Raw genomic sequence first — 14,194 nt, 5'->3', positions numbered from 1 at the left:
AATGCTGAGGACGTGGTGACACTTTTGACAGATACAGTATGTGAAAAAAAACTACATATTTTTATGAAAGTTACATACTGCAGGTTTAAAGTTGCTGTACCTGCCTGCTGCCCTGAGGACGTCAGAGTAAAATGGGAGATGTCTCATCCGGACTATGTTTCCAGTGAAATGTTGACTGGCTCCATGATGCTACTGAGCTGAGTTACACTTTAACTGGAACAGCTCAGCGTCCCCGCAGCCTGAACTCTGCTTCATTAGTGATGCTGTGGCTCCCATCACTTCAGTGAACACGCAGAGCAGCCTGCTGTTACACTGATGGGATTCCTGGAAACGCGGCTGCCCACCTTCCTGTCAGCAAGCCCTGGCCCAAGGGATGGAAGGAAAGATGGACACCCCCCCAAGGAAGAGCAGAGGGTAATGGGCCATAACATCATGGGTCAGTTGTTGCCTATGGCGACCCATGGCTGAGTGAGCACCGGCGTGGGGCCTCTTTGCACCTTCAGGTGTGAGACACCAAACCTGCCCAGACAGAGGTGTCACATATTTTTTCTTTACACACGTCACTGTCAGAGCAGCTGCTTTTCTTCATGGATTCAGTTAAATTAATTTGTGAGAAATTTTATAAATGTTCATCTAAATATATTTTTTTCTGTGTCTGATGCGATATTCTTACTTTCAGAGACACTGAATTTTGGGTTTTCTTTACCTGTAGGCCATAATCACTAACATGGAAAAAAAGGAATATTTTACTCTTTAATGAATCTCTATTAAATTACATTTTCACTTTCTGAAATGACTGGCAAAAAATGTGGCACTTTTAGAAAATATTTTCATTTCTTTTAGATGTTCTGGTGTTCCTAGCAGGCTGGAGAGACACTTCTAAAGCGGTTATGTTTAAATAAAAAGCTATCAGTGTCTGATGTACAGATGTCCTTACAATAGAACCTCCACAGGTTTTAACAGAGAGATGAAAATTAAAGGTCTGAGCAAAAATTCATGTGCAGTGATGTGACTGATAAAGTCAGACAGCAAAAAGTTACTGAGGCATTTCTACGTAAAGGGATTCCAGCAGTGAATCAATTTTTCCTTTGGTTTAATCTTTGTCCTATATCTTTTTTTATGTTTATATAGTGATTTCTAATTAAATCTTTTTAGAATTTTCTACAGAGGAAGTTGACTCAAACAATGTTAAAAGCATGAAATCAGAAGAGATATAATGATGTGTTTGTACATCAGTCCTTCCTGAAGATGGAAATTGTTTAACAACTTTTGCTTTATTAATACGAGAGGCTAATATTGTTCTAGATGTTAGAGATAATTTATACTTGACAACCAGGGCCTTAAACCCTGGGATTTTTTTTTTCTTTTTTGGAGAATACTAAGATCTGCAAACTCAGCACGTCCGTTAAAACCTCATTTTAAAGGAGAAAACAGTGTTAGGATGTGCAATGATTGACAGCAAAACAGTTTATACGCCATCTGGTGGCAGATATCCGCCTCGCCTCAGCTTCTTTGACAGTAAAAGAAAAGTGTTTAAACAATAACTGAGAATGTTGTTAGAGCATAAAGCTGCATCTTTATATGTAACAGAATAAACTGGATTCTGAAATATTTCTGCACAGTCTCTGGTAAAACTGAGTTGCAATGTTTTTAAGTTTGAATTCTGTATGATTAGAAAATGCAGGTAAATGTGTGGAAGCTGTGCTCTTATTGACCTGTTTTAGGCCAAACATGGCTGACATGGAAAAATAATAAACCTCTTATAAACATAAGTTTCTTTTTTTGCCAGTATGGATGTTACGAAAAACATTCAGTGGAAATAATCCAGTCAAATTTAAGAGTTTATATCAGCGCATTTATTTCTAATTTCCCAACAAACCAACTTGAATCCCACATTTTGACAGACATTTAAAATTTTTTTCAACATAACAGCTTATAAAGTGATTTGTAGAGCAGTAAAACGAGGCAGTGAAACGCTCCATGACCAGCATGAACGCCTCACCCTGCTTCTTATCCTCTGGCTAATTTAAACATACCACCAATGCAGCCTAAGAAATTAATTTAGGACAATAAATATAAATTGTAATAAGAGTATACTGGTGTAACAAGATCACATCAGTTACCTGGTGGGTGAACTAAGAATTAAAAAAATCCCCCAATTTACAACACAACAATCTTTTTACTTCTGATCTTTGTCATCTACTCATCAGCTTGGGCCCCTCCCTTGTTTCCCTGGGTGTCCGCAGATCTCTTGGCAAACAAGTGGGTGGGGTCGCGACCCCTGAAGCCGGGTTGGATGTTGAACACGGGCATGTTCCTCCAGCTGGCCGGGTTGCTGAATGCTGTGGAGTCAGAGCTGGGGGTGCAGGGCTTGTTCTGGACGAGCTGCAGGAAGCTCTCCATGTCGGGCCCCAGGCGGGTCATGACCCCGGTCCTCACCGTTGACACGGTCTGCTCGTCGCAGGCCTGCAGCGTCTGCAGCAGCGTACTGTAGTACCTGTGGTTTCAGCAGAAAATGCAGACTCAGGGTCATGAGGTGGTTTGCAAAAAATCTTCATGCCCCTTCAACTCTTCCAGTTTGTCAGGTTGCAAATTCACTGTGTTTATCAGGCATTTTATTAGTCACACCGACATTAAGTAGAGCAAAATTGTGACGTGAAACTAAAACGATGCATGGTTTTAATTTTTTTTTTTTGAATGAACTAAAAATATGAATATTGTGTCAACACTTTGCAGAGCCGCTGTTTGCTACAAATACAGTAGCAAGTGTTTCGGTGTTTGCTCATCTAAAGATCAACAATTCTGCGCAAAGTTCCTTACAATACAGCAGAAGCTCAGTTGGTAGAACAGAGAAGCATCTGTAGACATCAGCTTTCGTCACTCGCCAAAATACTCAACTGGATTTAGACCTGATGAGAGGCTTAGCACTGTCAATCATCCTTGTGTACTCGCTGTTCAATGTGGTAATGACGGAGAAACAACTTAAAGGTAAACCATTTATCTTCCATCACCGTTGGTAATGCTAACTAGCCTGACTGTTCACAACATTGTCTGCTGGGCTTCAGGATAGCAAAGAGTAAGGGGGTGAGGAATGAGCAGAGCCATACAAGATAATGATTGACAGCGCTAAGACCTGCCTCCTAGCTCTGATTGGTTGTTTCTAATTGCTCAATGTTTTTACATGTCTCTCTCACACCGTACTTGTTTTGACAAATACAGTAAAAATATATTTTTTGTAAAACTTTATACTGCAGCTTTAAATGTTGTCTTTAAAGCAACATTTAATGTTGTCTTTAACAAGATTTAAATGTTGTGTAGTTGAGCTTCACTAGCAAAACACAGCAGAAAGTACTTTGTAAATATGTCAAGTAGAAAACATGTTCATTGTATCACATTTTGCACACTTTAATTCCCTCCTGCCACATTTCTCTGAGTTGTTCTGTTGTCTGTTATTTATGATGCTCATACAAACTGTGACCCCAACTGGCTAAAGATTTGTGTTGTTGTGATTTAGTTTTTTCTGTTGCCAGGCACACATTTGAATAGTCAGAGAACTGTCTGCTTATGTAAACTCCTGTAACTCTTAATGTAAATAAAACTGACAGTCATGCAACAAAAAAAGATTTTAAAAAAATGAACACGTGGAATCCGTTTGACCTTCATGAGTCTGAGGTAAGATATCAGATAACCAAGTTTTGCTCAGTATAGTTACAGTTGTGGCTTCATTACATCTTACTGACGATGTCAGAGCTCACCTGTTGGGGAAGTGAGTGGGAACCTGCACCACCTCTCCGATGGCATCAGGGTTTGTCCGAGCCACAGTGCAGATGTCCAGACTGGTGTAGCACTCCTCTTGAACCTTTGACAAGGTGGGAACAGAGTTATTGAAAAAAATAAAAATAAAAAACACTGTAGTACAGAAGTATAAAAATGGGCCCGATTCCATGACTAAAGTCGCAACACCAACAGAGTTTCATTAGTTTGCATAATTGACCACAATGTCACTCAAACTTTAAATCTAGTTTAAATCTAACATGCTGAGCAAACAGGCAACATATCTTGCAAATGTGGCAAAGCCAGCAGCCTGTGGCTTACAAGCAAAGTTAATTTAAAAAAAAAGGAACATAATGAAAAGAAACATAAGCTTCTGTATGACTGCCAGTGATTTACCTATGATGATAAAAACCAGAGTCATGCTTCAGAGGACAATCTCACATCTACATTAACATTTCTGGGCCTACGAACCTCAGCAATCATGGTCTGGAAGATGTTACAGCGGCGGATGGTCTGGAAGACTTTGTTAGAGATGCCCTGGGAAATGCACTGCAGACTCTTCTTCACAAAGGTCTTACCCTGAAGAACGGCAACAGAATTCAGACTGAGACCCGGCCAGGTGAATGGGGGTCCAACCCAGGCAGGGGCTGGGTGGAGGGACTCACTTCCGTGTTGAAGGTGGCCGCAGCATGAAGGAACAGCTCGCAGATCTCGTGCATCCCGTCTGTGTCGCAGGTGGAGTTTTCAAGGCAGGAGAAGAATCCACAGCCCACTGCCACGGCATCGTTCAAACATCTGGCCACATCGGCTGCAGCGTCACATTCAGAGGAGACGTTTTACAGGAGAACCACATGACAAACACACTCCACCTTAAATGTGTGGGTTGCTTTGTAGTCCCACAGCGACTATGGATATTCTAAATAAGCAGGCTAATCAAGTAAAGGTGGACTTAATGAAAAACATTTCCAGACAAAGATGAACTTCAGGCTTCATGTTTTGTTTCAACTGCTGCTACATTTATTACAAGCCAAGATGAGCAAGACATTACGTTATGACTGAAATTTAATATTTTTCTTTGAGTTACATTCTCAAAATGACAATTTTTTTTTCATATGAGCTTAAATATTAAGCAATGTAAAACAGTGTTTTTATGTTTAATTGTGTAAAGATACACTGCAAAATCATCCAATGTATCTCAGTGTGGAAGTTAATACTGAGCAGAACACTCAAAGTTTGCTCATTTCAGTACCACTGAAGTGTTTAAAAATAAGTGATGGATGAACAAAAGGTGCAAGAAACTCATTATGGTTGTTACAACTATTTTGTCTTTATTTATCTTATAAGACCTTGAAATTATTTCCACTGCATAACAGAGAGATAATGCAGTGGATTTCTTATAATATCATAAGATAAGATATATTATGATATATCTTATTAGACCCATACCTGAGACGTCCTCCTAATTAGAAAATAATGCTCTTAATGGTTTTTACAAGTAAAAGGTGGACTTCTCCAGGCTATGATATAAACTTTAACACAAATGTCAAACTATGAGTGAACTATAGGAGAACGGGAAGAACAACCAGAGGCAGCGGGTAGAGCAGACACTCACTCGGGCTGTTGGAGGAGAAGCGTGCCCGGCGGGGAGCGGCCTCCTCCGGCGGCATCTGGAAGCCGGAAGCGAGGCAGAGGGAGCAGAGGAGGAGGAGCGGAGCGGAGCGGCGCAGCATCTTCTTCTTCTTCTACGGTGGTGATGACGCTGAGGATGAGGAGGCGGTGTGTTGTTCACAGCTGATTCCAGATGCTCGGTCTTCGTGACTCCTCTAACTCCACAGCGGGTATTTATACAGAGCCCGTTCTGAGGAAACCAATCACAGCGCGCCGTTTCCACGCGGCGGTCAGCTTGTGGTTTATTCATGTGTGTAATTAACCCCCGCGGTTAATTGGATATTTCCGCTACACAGCACGAGTTACGGTAAACTTTCTTCGGTCTTTGCGCTTCATAAAGTACTTAAACATGTTCTCAACATTAAAAAAATCCACTATGAGGAAGTAATTAAAACATAAATCTCACCTGAGGAGCCATGGAGCTTAATTTACATAAACCAGTGTTTTCACTTCAGTTGGTGGATCTGATTCCTGTCACGTTCTCCGTGTTTTCCTGTGAGGTGCGTCACAAGAAGACGTGACGTTCTGAGAAATGGAAGCAGGCGGAGGTTTTTACTTTATTGGGTAAAGTAATTCTTACACAGTAAGAATTACTTTACTTACTTGAACAAGGCTTTGGTAAAAAGCTACGGAAGAACTGAGTAACTGGTCCAAACATCAATCATTTAATATTTAAAAACAACATCAGATGAACTAGTTATGTGGAAATTTAGGTGTTTTAAGGACCAAAATGAAAATAATTCATATAGATGACATAATTACAAAACAAAATCAGGCAAAATAAGTTTTCTAAAGCAATTTATTTATATTTGAAACTTTAAAGAAAAACTGCATACTTTTTTGGTAATTTGGTGAAGTTAGTGGATAAGGTGGATAAGGTATCCAGAAAATGTTCTCACATAAGATCAGGAATACTTCATAATACATATGTAAGTTAAAGTAAAAAGTACAGCAGAGTAAAACACCTAAACGTATTTTTTTTTTCCAAAAAGTTACTCAACTAACTGTAACTAGTACCCAACTCTGAAAGCAGCACTATGGGAGCCAGAACTCATAGAAAACTCCATCATTGCAGCTTTTATGGGGATAATTAGTTATAATAGTCTATTGTGCTCAATAACTGTCAAATGCTGCCCAATCAAAAAATAGATAGTAAAATATACTGCTCAAAAAAATAAAGGAAACATTTGACTTTAATTTTGTGTGTGGCTCCAAATCCAGGTCTCCATTGGTTAATAAATTTGATTTCCATTGATGATTTTTGTGTGATTTTGTTGTCAGCACATTCAACTTTATACAGAACAAAGTATTCAATGAGAATATTTCATTCATTCAGATCTAGGATGTGTTATTTGAGTGTTCCCTTTATTTTTTTGAGCAATGTATAAGATGGAATCAGAAAAGGTTTTTATTTGGACCACAAAGCAAATATAAATTTTCTTAAAGGAAACGCTGATTTCAAAAAAATCCCTAGTTTTTTGCTAAGAAAGTTTTGGCATAGGATGAGGTGGAGTTTTCTTTTGGTCTTGTCAAAATTGGTTTATTTTGCAAAACTGCAATGGTTCTCTTACTGAATTTCTTTGAGTTTGCTATATATGAACTATTTCTGATGGTTTGGTTCATTTTAACAAAGATAAATCTCCAAAAAAATATATATCACTGCAAACTATAGGTGTGTGACATTGAATGAATGAATGATAAGTAAATACATACTTAAATTTGATATAACATCATACAACACTTGATATGACATTTATTTTGCTTTTTTATTTTAGAAATTGTGAATTATTTTGGCTGTTTTTAGTCCATGTTTTTTCTTGCTGAGACGGTGTAATAGAATAGGCTTCACCAGTCTGTTTGAAGTTTACACAATCATGAATCCATAACATGACACCAGCCTCATCAGCACAGGCTTGACTTAGAAACATGTAAATCCATGAGACATTTGGACAAACAGACAAACATTTTCCTCATCAGTTGAATGATTTTATGTGTTGAATGAGTCCACAGGTTTCTGTAATGTGAACTGGAATTTGACATCCTGATTCATATCCTCAGTAAAAGAGATCTAACGATGGTAGAAGGGCTGTTCTTTATCTTTATGAACGTTTTTCACCTTTATGAATCCTGCATGTCTGTAAAATGGTTCATATTTAATTGCTGTTTTTCAGACTACTAAAGTTTCTTTTTCATTTATTTTGGAAGTGAGGATCAGGACCCCTCAGGCAGTATTTGACCCCCTGACTTCTTCTGTAATCTGCTTCAGGAACTGATGCAGGACTGTTGTTTTTGTGTGTGAGATGTGGAAAATAGTGTGTGTCTTATCTGAGGGTCGGGTATCAGTGAAGTGTGAGATTTGGCAGAGGAGCTGACGTTTCCACATGCAGCCTGGTTTGACCACAGGAAGTTGTGAGCCTTAGGGAGCCCGGAGGTCAGCGGGCGCTGATAAGCATCACCCACATCCACCCCCTCTGCTCCCATCACCTCAGCCAGATCCATGGAAAAACACCCCAGTGTTCAGAGCCTACTACGTTTCCTCAGACTGGCTCTGTTTTTAATCAAGATAAATCCAGTTTTCAGTGCTGGGAAAAGTTCTGTTGTTTTCACTTTTTGTTACCTTTGATGTATCATCACAGATGATCTGAGTAAATACAAAATAAATTTTTCAAAGTATAAATTTAGTTATTAAGGGATGACAGCTATCCCAACTAACTTCATCTTATATGTAAATTGAATTTAAAAACTAATCCTTCCTTGTTGAATAATGAATTATGATTAACTACATAGAGTATCTCACAAGTGTGACATGCATTTATCACATTTTTGTACTGTATTGTGATACTTTGTGTAAAGTTGTCAGTGTTCAACTTGCATAACAATAGCTGAGTCTTCATTACAAATGTCCGCAAATCTTTGTCTGTATTCTATAATTTCGAAAAAACGTAATTTCGCGTGTTTCCATTAAATTAAATAAAACTTAATAAATAAAATTAAAATCACATGTGAGTAAGTATGTTTACGTGATGTCATTAAAAATCATGGCTAATCATCGATCAGCCATCAGAGGATACTCTGATTTATTAGAGGGCGGCGGAGGACCAGTCCGATATCCAGAGCTGTACACAAAAACTTACATAAAATATTTTTTATATAATTAGTGGAACAAATGCTAATATTAAACTTAAAATTTGAAATTTTATTTTATATACAAATCACGATATGTAGTTTTGTGCACACCAGTAATTTAAAAACTTTATGATTAATTTAATGCCAAGCTGTATTTATAGGTGCACTTAACAGTTTGCCGTGATATCTGTACCCTGATTGGATGAAGGATCGACTGAAATATTTGTTTCAGGTACAACTGCTTTTTATTAATCTGACAGTTTTTCCCACAAAGGATAAATTCATACGTTTTCCGCTTAAATATTTCGGCTGTAAATTGGTTTTCTTTCTTCATTTGCTGTTGTGTTACTGCCCCTCGCCGCTGGGGAGCAGGAGCTCCCCAGCGCCATTCACGTGGAAAACGCTTCTTCTTCTTCTTCTTCTTCTTCTTCTTCTTCTTCTTCTTCTTCTTCTTCTTCTTCTTCTTCCAGTTCAGTCCCATAGACATAATATAAGCGTTATATTATGTCTATGTTCAGTCCCTTCAATACAACAGCAATGGCGACTGAAACAAACCAAGAAACAGGCAAGCTGGAGTTGTATCCTTTTACTTCACATGTGGACTATAGTGGAGGGGCACTTCAACTGAAATGTCAGGATTTACATTTCCGGTCTGCTTGCTTGTAGCTCGGTTCGGTTCGGTTCTGTTTCTATTAGAGTTCTGTTCTGGTGTTGGTGGTTCTTTGGACATTTTTAGGGGTGGAGGAGCTTTTTCTCACTGCCTGACATTAAACTATGCCTGGTTTCGGTCGGTTAGGAGTCTGGGACTGTCGAAGTTATTTATATTTTCGAAATGTCCCAATGATAGAGTACAGACAGTAATGACAGTATGTATTATTTGCACACTGTGATTACTGTCTGGGGAATCCGACATGACACGGTCTTTGCTTTGTAGGTTTCTGATTGGTTAGTTCACAACATTTTAGTTGGCACGAGGCACACACACCTGGGATGAGGTAAATCTAGAAATATATATTTTTGTTATTAATTTCAGAAAGTGAAATGAATAACAAAAATAAATGTTATTCATATGAAAATTTTGTTATTCATATGAAATGAATAACAAAAATATTCTCTTAAAAAATATTTCTAAAAAAGTTAAATATTGGACACATTTTAATCACATACCCCAAAAACTTGCAAATGGTATTTGCTAAAGAAGGTGGTTGGTTACAGAGTGTGGTATCCAAGCGTGTTCATTGAAAGTTGAGTGGAAGGAAGAAGTAACGACTGGGTGCAAAAAAAATGCTGTAGTACTTGCTCTAAACTTTATCAAATAGCAATGCAGACATAGTTGGCCAGTCTTCCTTGACCACCCTGCAGCTTTCTGGACGTCCCCTTCCCATCGTCTCGTGAGGCCACCGTGGCCCTGAGGTCCCTGTCCCCAGACCGGGAGCCAAGAAGAGGCGGCATCAGCAAGCAACTGAGTGTGTCTGGCAGCACGCTGTCTGTGTGAGCAATCAGAGCATTTGTATCTGCATTCGGCTGCCGGTCGGCCTGCCGCCGCCTCTCTGATCGTCTGTGGCTGTGTTTCAGGAGGTGGAGCGCAGACGAAGCTCGGATCCTCAGAGTGTCCGTCAATTCCTTTCTGGACCACCTGTCGCTGGTTGTGGAGACCATGGAACTCTTCGGTCCACCTGTCAACCTTTGATACACAGCACTCAGGGCTCTGGAACGAATAGATACAACACAAACCCAAGATGGCGCTGTTGGGACTTTTAGATATGAGGAGAACAAACTGTATGATCTGACTTCCGGTTTTTCAATTTCCACCGTTCACCAGTCTTTCGGAGAGTATTTATTTTCGAGTGTCTTTTAACAAGAAAACACTGCAGGAACCTGAGAATATTTGTTTTTCACTTGAATTATTTTCTTGTAAAGGTCAGACTTCCTGTGCTGTTGTATATTGTCAACTTTGTAAAAAAATAAATAAAATCATTTTCTATTTTGTGGATTCTAAATAAAATCTAAAAGTGACTCTTAGAATGTTGTAATGGCAGCGCTCTGAGGGGAGTTAGTGCATCGTCCAAAAGAGTACACTCCTCTGATAAAAATGACTTCACTACAGATAAAACTGCAATAGAGGTGTAATAACTCTAATATTAAACTAATACTTTGTCTTTGACTCAGTTACATCTCTCAATAACTCCTGGTTAAACAGAGAGGAACAAAGCATCACATGAAAAGCATGCATCAATTATATTAAAGATGGAAAAGTTCTATCAGGGTTTCATTTCTTATTTCACCATCTGTACCCACTTTAGAACCAATTTAATGTTCAGAAGTTATATCTGAACCAACCTATCATTTAGAGATTGGAAGCTAGAACAGATCACTTTTATTCTAGGAATAGTGAAGGAAGGTTAGCAGACCTCAGATTAGTGAGCTGGAAAATCTCACACCCAGATCTGCTGGTCCGGTTAAACCTTCTGGGGATTTGTCTCATATGTGAGTTTTAATACTGAACTTTTTCTTTTTTGGATCATAAATGGGAAATTCTGCGCTGAGTCATGCTAACATTACAGTTAATAAATGTAAAGCAATAATGTTTAATCAACGTGACTTGAAAGTCAATTTAAAAAACTGATTCAACATCTATTTTTATCCATCTGTCGGTTTCTTTTTATTCTTTGTTGAATCCTTCAAATTTTATTGTAAAAAGCAAAAACTTGATTCAGAAAAACAGAGAGATGGTGAAAAATATCTTTTTGTCTTGTGCTTGTGGTAAGGTGGAAGGCCAGCAGATGGCGCTGTGTACAAAAAGTTGCGGCTACAATAGTATGTATGAAAGGTTCCAGTCCCGTTTTCGTCCTCGTCATAATAACTTCTACTAAAAATCACAGATGACCTCCTGGCAACTGATTCCGGTTTATTCTATTCTCTTCTTCGTCGATCTAAGTGCAGCCTTTGACATATTTCTCACTCCATTCCCCTCTATTGATCTCCATTAGCACCACCTAACCTGGTTCCAGTTTTATCTCTCATTCAAGTCGTTCAGATCTCAACGTTCCCATCGCCTCTGGTGTTCCCCAGGGATCTGTCCTGGGGCTCCACCTCTTTATCACTTACATCTTACAACACCCTCGACAGTATTTTCCCTAACTTTAACATCCCTTTCCACTGTCTTGCCGATGACACCGAGCTCTCTAGTAAAGCTAGCTCTTCTCTCCCACCCATGTCTCTCTAAAATCCTGGTTCACCTCACACATCAATTAAAGATGATAAACTGAAGTTCTCCTTGTTGGCACCAAATCTACAGTATCAAACTCTACATCACCACCTCCTCCCACTCCCTCAGGTCTTCCTCCTCCACCCATGTCACTGTATCTTCCTCATACCTCAGCACTATGGAAGCCAAACTTTCAGCTGATCTGATCTCCAAATCTGGAACGTCTCACCATTTTATTTTCTGTAACACTGACTCCCTCTCTTTCTTTAAATCCAAACTCAAACTCACCTGTTTGGAACACACCAATGCCAACCAGCACACCAAGGTGATGCAAATGGAGGCGTTTTACATTTAATTAGTGCAAAATTAGCATGAGCAACTTTACATGTGTTGTTGATTATCTTTAGGTACGACATATAGTTTTTGTCTTTTAAAAACACTTTTTTTGTGTTTGTTTTGTTTTCTGCAGAATTTGCGAACTGGGTGCAAATTATTTTGTATATGTAACAGTTTGCAAATGTGCAAAACCCCTTTTCAACTTTGGATTGGCAACATCCACTTCCAATAATAATAAAAAAGTAGGACTACTGTATTTGTTTAATAAAAAATAATAAATCTTGTCTGTTGTTGGGGTATAGACAAGACTTATGCATTTTTAGTTTATCAAAACTAAAATACAGGTTTTATTTTTCAGTTTCTTAAAAAGATATTTTATTTTGACTCCCAAATCCTTTTTAAGTTAAAGATCTTGGCTCATGTAATAAAAATCTTGTGCAACATTACTGTTTATAATTGTCTGTCCAGAAAATGAGATCCAGAAAATGAGATCTGGATCTCAATGGGGTTTACCTGGTTAATTAAATAAAGGAATAAAAAAGAAAATTGTGTTGGCTTTAATTGTAAATAATAATAATAATAATAATAATAATAATAATAATAATAATAATAATAATAATAATAATAATAATAATACTATTATACTATTATACTATTATATTACTACTGTTATAATGAAAATTAGCTTTTAGTTGGAGATTGCTATTGCGGTTTTGCTATCAGTTAGGAAGGCTTTGAGGTATGGTGTTTTGAATTATTTGATTTATTCCTTACATTTTGTCATTTTCTTCTGAGAAACATGCAGTTGAAATAAATTTTCCAAACAGAAACTAACAGTAAGCAGAGGTTTTATCCAGCTCCATGCCTGCATGCTGCCCCACCACTCAGCCTTTGATATGGTGGTTTAATGCTGCAAGCTTTTCTTATCCCATCATTCTGGGTCATGAGACAGGATCACTTCCCTCAGGGGGAAAAATAAAAGCTGCTCCCCTATGAGGGAGAGCGATCACATGGTTTTTTTCACAGCAGTGAGAGTCCATTAGCTCAGAGAGATGGCACACAACCCGGATAGAAGTAGAGAAGAGGAAGTTTCTTCCTTTAGGAGACCAAATCAAGTTTATACTAGAATGACTACATTCTTAACTGCTAACAATATCAACATGCTATCCTGAAGTAAAACACGTGAGATCTCATGTTGGTAAAAGCAACAGTCCAACTTCAACTAGCACCAACTGGCCAGACCTCTAGAGGTTATGGGTTAGGGTCAACAGATCTGTTGAACGAGGTCAGTCACAAGGGGTGTTATTTACGCAATCACTTATTCTGTGTTTCATTATTATTTGTTATTATTTTGTAGAAATCAATTTTCATTTTAACATTAAGAGGTTTTTTTGTGAACTTTGGTTTGTTATCAAAAAAGCCCAATCTTGTTGATCATTTATAAAAGCAACAGAAGGATAAAACAACTAAGGAGGGTGAATACTTTTTACATTAATACTGTTTATCGTACATTCACCTGAAGCCAGATAGAAAACATCGGAACAACAAGGCTTATGTACAAACATTAAGTCTCATTTCATCACAGTCTGTAAGTGTAGAGAAGTTAGACCAGGGGTGTCAAACTCCAGTCCTCAAGGGCCGCTGTCCTGCAACTTTTAGATGTGCCTCTGCTGCACCACACCTGAAAAGAATAATTAGGTCATTAGCAAGACTCTGGAGAACCGATCTACACAGGGAGGAGGTAATTAAGCCATTTCATTCCACTGTTTTTTACCTGTGGCACATCTAAACACTGCAGGACAGCGGCCCTTGAGGACTGGAGTTTGACACCCCTGTTAGACTGTCACTACTTTGCAATAAAATATGAGCAACATTTTATCACGTTAAAAGGGCAGTACTATGTGTTTTCCATGCACATACAGCTGTTTTATAGCACAATCAAGTAACCATGTTAACTTCAGTTTTGATAAAAATGCTATATCTATCAAACATGACTGTGACAGCTGACCCTACTGTCACACCGACCTGAAGGGTAATCATTTTGTTTGTTTTATCCTTTATATTAATTTAGACATTAATTAG

The 14,194-nt window shown here is 38.3% G+C and overlaps 2 protein-coding genes across 2 annotated transcripts; one reads left to right on the top strand and one right to left on the bottom strand.

The window, feature by feature from the left end:
* Window positions 1-1,833: 1,833 nt before the first annotated feature.
* On the bottom strand, window positions 1,834-5,661 carry stc1l (stanniocalcin 1, like). The gene is made up of 5 exons (XM_015031800.1): window positions 5,387-5,661; window positions 4,440-4,582; window positions 4,246-4,353; window positions 3,756-3,859; window positions 1,834-2,497 (listed from the first exon to the last, which is right to left on the bottom strand). Exons 1-5 carry the CDS (start codon window positions 5,502-5,504, stop codon window positions 2,200-2,202), a joined length of 771 nt encoding a protein of 256 aa, XP_014887286.1. The 5' UTR covers window positions 5,505-5,661; the 3' UTR covers window positions 1,834-2,199.
* A 3,369-nt stretch (window positions 5,662-9,030) lies between these two features.
* Window positions 9,031-10,827, top strand: lage3 (L antigen family member 3). The gene is made up of 3 exons (XM_015031799.1): window positions 9,031-9,146; window positions 9,931-10,059; window positions 10,144-10,827. Exons 1-3 carry the CDS (start codon window positions 9,073-9,075, stop codon window positions 10,256-10,258), a joined length of 318 nt encoding a protein of 105 aa, XP_014887285.1. The 5' UTR covers window positions 9,031-9,072; the 3' UTR covers window positions 10,259-10,827.
* The last annotated feature ends 3,367 nt before the right edge of the window (window positions 10,828-14,194 follow it).

Source organism: Poecilia latipinna, unplaced genomic scaffold (genome assembly GCF_001443285.1).
Source record: "Poecilia latipinna isolate Pla-1442-1.1 unplaced genomic scaffold, P_latipinna-1.0 Scaffold218, whole genome shotgun sequence".
NCBI classification, from domain to species: domain Eukaryota; kingdom Metazoa; phylum Chordata; class Actinopteri; order Cyprinodontiformes; family Poeciliidae; genus Poecilia; species Poecilia latipinna.
Note: the sequence above shows the minus strand (reverse complement) of the source record. Positions and strands in the feature narration are given on the sequence as shown.

Excerpts from the sequence above, each read along its gene's own strand:
- lage3 (XM_015031799.1), top strand. The coding sequence starts at position 9,073 with ATGTCTATGTTCAGTCCCTTCAATACAACAGCAATGGCGACTGAAACA. Across the intron at positions 9,147-9,930 it reads GAAACAGGCAAGCTGGAGTT|CTTTCTGGACGTCCCCTTCC; the intron begins GTATCCTTTTAC and ends ACCACCCTGCAG. Across the intron at positions 10,060-10,143 it reads TCTGGCAGCACGCTGTCTGT|GAGGTGGAGCGCAGACGAAG; the intron begins GTGAGCAATCAG and ends GCTGTGTTTCAG.
- stc1l (XM_015031800.1), bottom strand. The coding sequence starts at position 5,504 with ATGCTGCGCCGCTCCGCTCCGCTCCTCCTCCTCTGCTCCCTCTGCCTC. Across the intron at positions 4,583-5,386 it reads CTTCTCCTCCAACAGCCCGA|CCGATGTGGCCAGATGTTTG; the intron begins GTGAGTGTCTGC and ends GTGACGCTGCAG. Across the intron at positions 2,498-3,755 it reads CCCACTCACTTCCCCAACAG|GTACTACAGTACGCTGCTGC; the intron begins GTGAGCTCTGAC and ends CTGAAACCACAG.